Source organism: Somniosus microcephalus, chromosome 34 (genome assembly GCF_052327205.1).
Source record: "Somniosus microcephalus isolate GS21.2 chromosome 34, FLI_Smic_1.0, whole genome shotgun sequence".
NCBI lineage: Eukaryota > Metazoa > Chordata > Chondrichthyes > Squaliformes > Somniosidae > Somniosus > Somniosus microcephalus.
In genome coordinates, this window is record NC_141020.1 from 9,273,994 (window position 1) to 9,284,707 (window position 10,714).

General features: G+C 49.6%; 1 protein-coding gene across 4 annotated transcripts in view; it reads left to right on the forward strand.

The window, feature by feature from the left end:
- Positions 1 to 10,714, forward strand: part of vaspb (vasodilator stimulated phosphoprotein b) — a 99,583-nt gene that overhangs the window by 81,231 nt on the left and 7,638 nt on the right. For 3 of the 4 annotated variants that reach the window (XM_085973349.1, XM_085973351.1, XM_085973350.1), the window contains exons 10-12: positions 3,324 to 3,369; positions 5,036 to 5,098; positions 9,655 to 9,721. In XM_085973349.1, the coding sequence (XP_085829475.1) occupies positions 3,324 to 3,369; positions 5,036 to 5,098; positions 9,655 to 9,721 (176 nt within the window). The remainder of the gene's footprint in view (positions 1 to 3,323; positions 3,370 to 5,035; positions 5,099 to 9,654; positions 9,722 to 10,714) is intronic. The other variant, XM_085973352.1, reaches the window with a different exon arrangement.

The following is a 10,714-nucleotide window of genomic DNA, read 5'->3' on the forward strand; positions in this document are numbered from 1 at the left end:
CGGAGGAAACCCACGCAAACACGGGGAGAATGTGCAAACTCCACACAGACAGTCGCCCGAGGCCGGATTTGAACCCGGGTCCCTGGCGCTGTGAGGCAACAGTGCTAACCACTATGCCACTGTGCTGAAATTCCTCCTCATCTCAGTCTTAAATGACCGACACCTTATCCTGAGACTGTGCCCCCTAGTTCTCGACACTCCGCCCCCTAGTTCTTGACACTCCAGCCAGGGGGAAACAACCTCTCGGCATCTACCCTGTCAATCCCCTTCAGAATCTTGTATGTTTCAATGAGATCACCTCTCATTCTTCTAAACTCCAGAGAGTATAGGCCCATTTCCAGCATACATGTATTTAAGGGGAAGCTAAATAAGTCCATAACAAAGGAATAGAAGGATATGGCGATAGGGTTAGATGAAGCGGGGTGGGAGGAGGCTCACGTGGAGCATGGACATGTTGGGCCGAATGGCCTGTTTCTGTGCTGTATTCATTTGAGTATAGAAGACTACGGGGTCCTCTAACTGAGGTGTTTAAGATGATTGAGGTGTCTTGCAGGGCTTGACAGGGTCGATGCCGAGAGGCTGTTTCCCCTGGCTGGAGAGTCTTGAACCAGGGGTCGTGGCAGAAGATCCAAAGGCGACATGAGGGAAAACTTTTTTACGCAGCGAGTGGTTAGGATCTGGAACGCGCGACCTGAGAGGGTTGATGGAGGCAGACTCAATCGTGGCTTTCAAAAGGGAACTGGATAAAGTACCTGAAGGAAAAAAATTTGCAGGGCTACGGGGAAAGGGCTGGAGGGGGGGAAATGGGACTTGCTGAGGTGCTCTTGCGGGCTCGATGGGCCGAATGGCGGCCTCCTGCGCTTTAACCATTCTATGATTTTACAGCCTCAGAATAAGGAGTCGGCCATTTAGGACTGAGATGAGGAGAATCTTCACTCGGAGGGTTGTGAATCTTTGGAGTTCTCTGCCCCAGAGGGCTCTGGATGCTTGAAGACGTTTAAGAGTATATTCAAGACTGAGACCGATAGATTTTTTGGACACTAAGGGGATAGTGTGGGAAAGTGGAATAGAAGATCAGCCACGAGGGGCCGAATGGCCTACTCCAGCTCCTATTTCTTATGTTTTTGTGATTAAAGGATTTGACGGGGGTAGCTGGAGGGGAAAGACATCATCACCGCTTACCTGCCCCCTCGCACGCCACCAAGTGATGGTCTGGGGAACAGTGGAGACTCAGATTCCACAGGCTGGGAAATGTAACCTCGCCAGAATGATACCAGGGCGCTACGGGTTAAATTATGAGGACCGGTTTCATAGACCAACGAGGCTTATATAATCCGGTGATGGATCGATGTCCCTGTAGTTATTAACTGCTTATTAAATATATTCACAACTTATTAAATATATTCAAGAAGGAGTTGGATACATTTCTTGAGGCTAAAGGGATATGGGGAGAAAGCAGGGACAGGGTACTGAATTTGGATGATCAGCCATAATCTCATTGAATGGCGGAGCAGGCTCAAGGGGCCGAATGGCCGACTCCTGCTCCTATCTTCTATGTTTCTATGTAGTTGTGCACACTTGTGATTTTTAGAGCTTAACGAGAGATTTTACACATGGAGTGGTTGTGGTGGATACTTAAAGTAAGAATTAGGAGCAGGAGTCGGCCATTTGGCCCCTCGAGCCTGCTCCGCCATTCAATATGATCATGGCTGATCATCGACCTCAACTCCGCTTTTCCGCCCGATCCCCATATCCCTTCTCTGACGGACACCCCCCAACCTGCCACGCACCGTGGAGACGCCTGCAAGGAGGGTTACCAGCTCCGGACCCATTCCTGGAGGTTTGGTCACGTGACCTCCCGCGTCCCAACTGCCCCCCTCGGTCAAATAGCCCTTTTCTTCTCCTCCAATATTTTTATAACCTAAATTTAATTTAAAAAATAATCGAAAGAAAATGGGAAATAAAAAGGTGTCATTTGTTTAATGCCCCACTCTTATGATTTTTCTCCCGGGACGTGGCTGGCTGAATTGTCCAGGAGATTAATCATTAAGTCCCGAAGGCTCTCCCGGGCAAGTCCCAGAGGATCGGCATTCCCTACTTACAAGAGGGGGTGGGGCGGGTAGAGTAAAACCGGAAGACCGTAAAGCAATTCGCATTCCCAATTTTTAAAATTTATTTTTTGGGTTGTTGCACACTTTAGTGCTGTGGGGTCTGTTTCTCCCGAGCTGAATCCATTGGAAAGTGCTCGGTTCTGTGTTGAAAGCTGCGCTCTCATATTGAGCTGCGTCCAGTCTTTGTATCATCGATTCCTGACGTGAGTGTTCTGGCAGATGCAGTATAACGTGGATAAATGTGAAGTTATCCACTTCGGTAGGGAAAAACAGAAAGGCAGAGTATTATTTAAATGGTGATAGATTGGGAAATGTTGATGTACAAAGGGACCTGGGTGTCCTTGTACACCAGTCACTGAAAGCAAACATGCAGGTGCAGCAAGCAGTTAGGAAGGCAAATGATATGTTGGCCTTCATTGCAAGAGGATTTGAGTACAGGAGCAAGGATGTCTTACTACAGTTATACAGGGCCTTGGTGAGACCACACCTGGAGTACTGTGTGCAGTTTTGGTCTCCTTACCTAAGAAAGGATATACTTGCCATAGAGGGAGTGCAGCGAAGGTTCACCAGACTGATTCCTGGGATGGCAGGACTGTCGTATGAGGAGAGATTGGGTCGACTAGGCCTGTATTCACTAGGAGTTTAGAAGAATGAGAGGGGATCTCATGAAACGTATAAAATTCTGACGGGGCTAAACAGACTGGATGCAGGGAGGATGTTTCCCCTGGCTGGGGGGTCTAGAACGAGGGGTCACAGACTCAGGATATGGGGTAGGACATTTAGGACTGAGATGAGGAGAAATTTCTTCACTCAGAGGGTGGTGAACCTGTGGAATTCTCTACCACAGAAGGCTGTGGAGGCCAAGTCACTGAATATATTTAAGAAGGAGATAGATTTCTAGACACAAAAGGCATCAAGGGGTATGGGGAGAGAGCAGGAATATGGTACTGAGATAGACAATCAGGCATGATCATATTGAATGGCGGAGCAGGCTCGAAGGGCCCAATGGCCGACTCCTCCTATTTTTGTATGTTTGTGCGGCTGGAGGCAACTTCAAGGTAAATGTGCTGCATACGGTGAGGCCAATGGCCGAGAAAACCTAGTTTTATTTTTTAAAATATAATGTTGCCCCGGCTTAGTGAAAACTGCACGTTGACTTTAGTTTTGCAGCTTTAAGTGAGAGGGTTTTCTCTGTCCCATTTTTTTTTTTAGATTCTGTCAAGAGACCTTGGGAGAAGCACAGTTCGACAGTCTCCAGGTGAGCGTCTTGCTCTTACTCGTTGGAATGTTGAGGTGAAAGGTCACCTCGGGTGATTGCGAGGTAACCGCATTCGACCAAAAATGGCGCCCCCCCCCCCCCCCCCCCCCCCATCCTTATTGGGTGGGAAAAGTTTAAACTGGAAAAATTTGCTGCAAGGAAATCTGGCACATTAACGGTCACCATCCTGTACGAAGGGATATTGCCCCCCTCCCATTAGCTGAGTTGGTAAAAGCGTCTCGCTCGATCTCTCGCCAAGACCCAGAAGGCCTGCTCTGTGCTGAGCATCGCAGACTGGAGCTCTACAATCGGACTGAGCGCTAATGCGGGGGGTTTGGCAAGATCGAAAAGGCACGCCTATCCTAGGACAGGTCGATAAGGTGGTTAAAAAGGCATATGGGATACTTGCCTTCATTAGCCGAGGCATAGAATATAAGAGCAGGGAGGTTGTGATGGAGCTGTACAAAACGCTAGTTAGGTCACAGCTGGAATACTGTGTGCAGTTCTGGTCGCCACACTATAGGAAGGATGTGATTGCATTGGAGAGGGTGCAGAGGAGATTCACCAGGATGTTACCTGGGCTGGAGCGCCTCAGCTATGAAGAGGGACTGGACAGGCTGGGGTTGTTTTCCTTAGAGCAGAGAAGGCTGAGGGGGGACCTGATTGAGGTATACAAAATTATGAGGGGCAGAGATAGGGTAGATAGAAAGGAACTTTTCCCCTTAGTAGAGGGGGCAATAACCAGGGGGCATAGTTTCAAGGTAAGGGGCAGGAGGTTTAGAGGGGATTTGAGGAAAAACTTTTTCACCCAGTGAGTGGTTGGAATCTGGAACTCACTGCCTGAAAGGGTGGTAGAGGCAGGAACCCTCACAACATTCAAGAAGCATTTAGATGAGCACTTGAAACGCCATAGCGTACAAGGCTACGGACCAAGTGCTGGAAAATGGGATTAGAATAGACAGTGCTTGATGGCCGGCGCAGACACGATGGGCCGAAGGGCCTCTTTCTGTGCTGTATGACTCTGACTCCTCTGCTAAATTAGACGGTGGTGTCATTTCAAAGGCTGTTGATGCAAACTGAAGAGGCTGGTATTTGGGAGCGGGGGTGGTGGGTGGGGGGGGAATCTGCACACGAGTTGTGTCGGCTGACTGAGTCTCTCAATACACTCTGCGCACCGCAATATTATGCAGCCCGCACAGATATTTGCTTTTAAAGTAGAGTTCCTTCTGCACTGCATCTGAAGGAACCCTGTGTGCGACATGATGGGACCTTGGGTCAGGGATGAAGAATGTAGGATGCGAGGGTAAATAGATATTTTGTCGTTTTGCTTGATTTACATTTTTATGGACGGCGACAAATCTTGGAGAAGCTTCAGCCAGGAAATCCAACAGGCTGGGTAGAGGCTGGGACCGAGCGGATTGTCGGTGGTCTGGCGGGTGATTGGCCTTTACTTGTGCCTTGCTCTCTCGTTATCTAACTGGTTATTCTTTCGACAGATCTTTACATCTTTTTCCCCCAACTGAGGTGTATGGTTTGACCGGCAAGGATTCGGCAGTGGGGACCCCACGCAATGCTGCCGATCTTGCTGAAGTAACAGCTCTTTGTTTTTCCATTTTTAAAAAAAAACTTTTTTTTTCTTGTTTGACCTCTTCCTCTCACTCTGCAGAGGCAACTCCATGCTGAAGACGGCAGACTCTCCAAGCAGCTCCTCCTGCGGGTTGCAGCCTAGGTATTCAACGTTAAAGGACGGGAATCCGCTGTGCGATGTTGGGTGATGGCACATCAATGGGGCGTTGCAACCAAGGGTTAAAGATTTGGGGACGGGACAAACCATCAAGCATCTTGTTCATCCATTTTGATCAAATCATCCATTTGGTCATCCATTTTGATTTAGGTCATCCATTTGGTCATCCATTTTGATTTAGGTCATCCATTTGGTCATCCATTTTGATTTAGGTCATCCATTTGGTCATCCATTTTAATTTAGGTCATCCATTTGGTCATCCATTTTGATTTAGGTCATCCACTCAGTTTCTGGCCATTCATTCCTGTTTCTTTTGGTGAAGGAGTCAGCAATACTTTAATCTTACACCCACTTCTGAACGTTTTTGAGGACTTTTTAACATCTTTTTAACAATAAATCTTTCGTTCGTCACGTGTTCCTTCGGTTGCACAAGTGTGCAGTGTCTTATCACGAGGAACCAGCTGCTCCTGTCTCTCCCGATAAATTCACCGCCCAGTATGGAGCTAAGCTGCATCGACGAGGATGGTCCCAGTTTCGAGGTCTGTGCTGAGGTAGATGATATCAATAGGGGCGTCCCGATGGGTCTCGATGCCCCTGAGCTAGGAAGGGGATTAAATACCCACAGTTCCTTTTTTTTAATTCATTCTCAGGATGTGGGCAAGGCTGGCATTTATAGTCCATCCCTAATACAAAAGCAAAATACTGCGGATGCTGGAAATCTGAAATAAAAACAGAAAAACGCTGGAAATACTCAGGTCAGGCAGCGTCTGCGGAGAGAGAAACAGAGTCAGCGTTTCAGGTCGATGACCCTTCGTCGGAACTGGAAAAAGCTGGAGATGGAACAGAACAGGTTTTTTAAGCAAGTGTAGGGGCTCTCTCACATGGCAGCTGTCGATCATTCTGCCATCGCCATTTACACTTCATCCAGACCCATCTTTTGTTTCTTAACTTGTCCCATTACCATCTCCTTTTGCCTCGCACCGTCCTCCCTTTTGTCATTTAATCTCTCCTGCCTTCCATCCTATCACAGACCTTCCCTTTTTTGTTCTTTCCTCCCCTCCCCTCTCTCCCTGCCCCTACACTTGCTTAAAAAACCTGTTCTGAGTTCAACAATTTCAGATCATAACCTCAGCCCCTATTACATTTTTACTTATATTTTTTATCCACACCTTTGTTTTGGTTTTTCCCTTCCCTCCCCCCCCGCCCCCCTTTCCTTTTTTTTTCTCTCTCCCACATGGCAGCTGTCTCCCATTCTGCCAGTGCATTTCACACCTAATCTAGAGCAGTCTTTTGTCTCCACTAGTCCTATCACCATCTCATCTGGTTTTGAATACCTCTTAATGTCTCTTCACTTCTCTCTTGTTCTTTCATCCCCATTTCCCAGCCCCCAAACTGGCCTTTTAATCTGTTTCATTTCCTGTGTTTTCTCTCAGTCCTGACGAAGGGTTTCGACCTGAAACATTGACTCTATTTCTCTCTCCACAGATGTTGCCTGGCCTGCTGAGTTTTTCCAGCATTTTCTGTTGTTATTTTGGATTTCCAGCATCCGCAGTATTTTGCTATTGTTCCATCTCCAACTTTTTCCAGATCTGACGAAGGGTCTTCGACCTGAAACGTTGACTGTTTCTCTCTGCACGGATGCTGCCTGACCCTTGGAGTATTTCCAGCGTTCTCTGTTTTTAATTATAGTCCATCCCTAGTTGATATAACTGGTTTGCTGGGCCACTTCAGAGGGTGGTTAGGAGTTAAACCACGTCGGTGTGTGGGACTGGCGTTGTGTGTAGGCCCAGACCTGGGTAAGGAGAACAGGTTTCCTCCTGCAAGAGACACTAGTGAGCCAGTTGGGTTTTTAACGACAATCTGACAGCTTGACGGTCACTTTTACCGATAATCAGCTTTTTATTTCCAGATTCTTTATCTTAAACGAATTCAAATTCTCAAACCGCCTTAGTGGGATTTTGAACTTCGTCTTCTCCGGATTATTAGTCCAGGCCTCTGGATTGCTGGTCCGGTAACATAACCACTACGCTATCATACTCCTGATCACAGTCCAGTGACCCCTCCCTCCTCTCCCCCGGTTCGTGTCGGGACTTCGAGGGGGTTACATGACTGTGATGCCCTGCTTTTATCGCTCATTGTTTCAGCTGGCACATGAGAGTGGTCACAAGAGTTGAGGGTCTGTTCCTACCCCAGCAAGGTCCCACGGTGGGGGGCTGCGGAGGGGGGAGAACCTGGCAGTTTCCTTCGATCTGGTTAATAAGAAGGCGTCCGCATGTCTGTGTCTCCTCCTGTACCCTGTAAACTGGGTCGGCGGGGCGGGGGGGGGGGGGCGGGGGAGTCAGACAATGACTGCAGCGGAAGAGCAGAATTCTGAGCTGAGGACACGGGCTGAACTGGTAACATAGAAGATAGGAGCAGGAGTAGGCCATTCGGCCCCTCGAGCCTGCTCCGCCATTCAATGAGATCATGGCTGATCATCCAAATTCAGTACCCTGTCCCTACCTTCTCTCCATATCCCTTGATCCCTTTAGCCTTAAGAAATATATCTAAGGAAGGGGAGCCTGGATTTGCGCATGTCCCATGATCCGATTCGCAATTCCCTCATGTGATAGTCCCCGATCCATGCATGCTGCACCTGCACTCGCCCAACACCCCTGGTATTTTTCAGCCCCCTCTTTTCCCCCCCCCCCCCCCCAAATCAGCCCCAAATCAACCAGAGTAAAATTTTACCAACTTTAAATAATTGAGGCCTCCATGCTTTGTCCAGATGCAGTCACACAGTGCAACTTTTTGCAATTAACAGATTACTGAGAATAGATATTGGTTGAATCTGAAATCAGCCTCTCGCATCCCCCCAAAATCCCCCTGAACTTTAACCTTTGGTTGTGCGCCATTTGCTGCTAAAAGGCTTCTGCACAAACTGCTTTAGCTTTGGGGCACTAGGCTGTTCGTTCTTCAACAGCGCTGAGGCTATTTAAATACAGGGTGTCTTCATTTAGATGTCAGCCCTGGCTCAGTGGGCCGCACTCTCGCCTCTGACTCGGAAGGTCGTGGGTTCAAGCCCCACCCCAGAGACTTGAGCACAAAAGCTAGGCTGACACTCCCAGTGTAGTGCTGAGGGAGTGCTGCACTGTCGGAGGTGTCGTCTTTCGGATGAGACGTTCTATCGAGGCCCTGTCTGCCGACAGGTGGAAGTAAAACAGATGATCTGGTCATTATTGCATTGCTGTTTGTGGGAGCTTGCTGTGCGCAAATTGGCTGCGCGTTTCCGACATTATAACAGTGACTACACTTCAAAAACATATTTCATTGGCTCTCGTGCTCTCCCTCCCTCCTCTCTCTCCCCCCCCCCCCCCCATGTTTTTGACCTTTTTCACTCTTCAGTTGTGTAGCCTTCGTACAAGCCTTTGCTGGCACTATGTATGGATGGCATGAGACTGGTATAGTTTCTTGCTACCCATTTATTTCCCCCCCCCCGGCCCCAGTCAGGGGCACAGTACATGGACTCTGACGTCGGTCCAGTTCCCAAGGGACATGTGACGAGTTCAGCCATGTACGTTTGAGGATGTGCAAGGCAGCAAGGACTTTACCTCCTCAGTTTCGCACCCATTAAGTTGGGCGGTTCATGGGTTAACCTTCCTGTGTTGGACAACATACAGCATCACCAAGCACTGCAACACCTTTCTGCACTCCTAAGCCAGCTACCGATTGGGTTCCAGGCAGAGTAAAGGCCGCCCTGCATCAGGCGCGCCCGGGTTAGGAACCGGGATAGTTGGGTGCAGAGTGAAGCCTCCTTTACACGGGCCCAACTCTGAGCTCAGCCCTATTGTGCCAGTGGTGGCATTTCGCCAACCCCCACAACCTGTGGCCTCTGACTGAGGTTGCTAATTGACTGCCGACTTGGGTGTTGCGGTGCCCAACGGGAACTCTGCCAACGGTCCGAGCTCACTTCCAGTCTGTTTATAGGAACCCAGTGCTGGTCACCTTCCTCTACCCTCCTGCTTCCATGTTCTTCTTTCACCTTTCACACCCATTTTCCGTGTTGTGTTTGCAAAAAAAATCAAAGTCTGAACCCATAGAAAAATAGGAGCAGGAGTCGGCCATTGGGCCCTTCGAGCCTGCTCCGCCATTCAATATGATCATGGCTGATCCTCTATCTCAATACCATATTCCTGCTCTCTCCCCATACCCCTTGATGCCTTTTGTGTCTAGAAATCTATATCTCCTTCTTAAATATATTCAGTGACTTGGCCTCCACAGCTTTCTGTGGTAGAGAATTCTACAGGTTCGCCACCCTCCGAGTGAAGAAATTTCTCCTCATCTCAGTCCCTAAATGTCCTCCCCCTTACCCCCAACCCAGGTTGGGGAAAGGCCGAGACCGGTCAGGTAAGATAGCTGGTTGCCATGGTAACTTTGTCCAGCTGTGGGTTTTGCTGCTGCTGCTGTTCCTGTCCCGTGTGCCTCGTGCGCAGGTTCCAACCGCTCTCGCTCCGTGCTGCGGCCGTGCCCATTATCTTTCATTTTCGCCTGTGTTTTCCCAGAGTAAAGTCGGCTCCCAGCGGCAATGAAGCGAGCTCGGAAGACAGCGACGTCGATCGGATGAAACAGGTACCGATTCCTCTGGCCTTCTCCTGAGCTGGAGCATTTCGCGGGGCCCACGCTCCCACTCACCTTTCCATCTCTGACCCTCCCCGGTGCTCTCGCCCGCCATCTGTGGCATTGGGTTTCCGCAGACGGGTCCCACCGCTACCCGGAGTTTGCTTCTTCCCATCCCCACTTCCTGCAAAGTTGGCGTGTGTCTCTCTCCGTTTTCTATCTCCCGCTCCCGGCCTCCCCAATTCCCACGTGCCCTCGCTCCTACTCAAACTAACGAGGAATTCCCCTTCGTCGTCCTCTTCCATCCCGGTGGTCTCCGCATCCACCAGATCGCCTGCGACGTGGTCCCACCACTGCGCACTTCCACTCTCCTCCCTTCGTTTTGCCAGCGAGACCATTCCCTCCCTTTACTATTCCATCATCCCAGCTGCCGGTTGCCTGCCGTGTTCCTTAGCAACCATCGTGGCCGACTGGTCGAGTGTCCACGCTTGGCGGGACCCGGCCGCTGCCAGCATTCACGTTGCGCTGGCGATGCGGACTGGCTCTACCGGCGGACAATGACGTGGAAGGTGTTGACGGGCTTGTGCCTTGTGTCTCTCCTCAGAAGGTCAAAGTCCCACTCCAGAGACTTGAGCACACAAATCTAGGCCGACACTCCCAGCGCAGTGCTGAGGGCGCGCCGCACTGCCGGAGGTGCCGTCTTTCGGATGAGACGTTAAACCGAGGCCCCATCTGCTCTCTCGGGTGGACGTAAAAGATTCCACGGCCACTATTTCGAAGAGGAGCAGGGGGGAGGTCTCTGTGTCCTGGGCAATATTTATCCCTCAGTCAACATCACTTTTTTTTTAATGATCTAGTCATGATCACATTGCTGTTTGTGGGACCTTGCTGTGTGTAAATTGGCCGCCAGGTTTCCACATTACAACAGTGACCACACTTCAAAAGTGGCTGTAAAACGCTTTGGGACATCTGAGGTCGTGAAGGGCGCGATAGAAATGCTAGTTA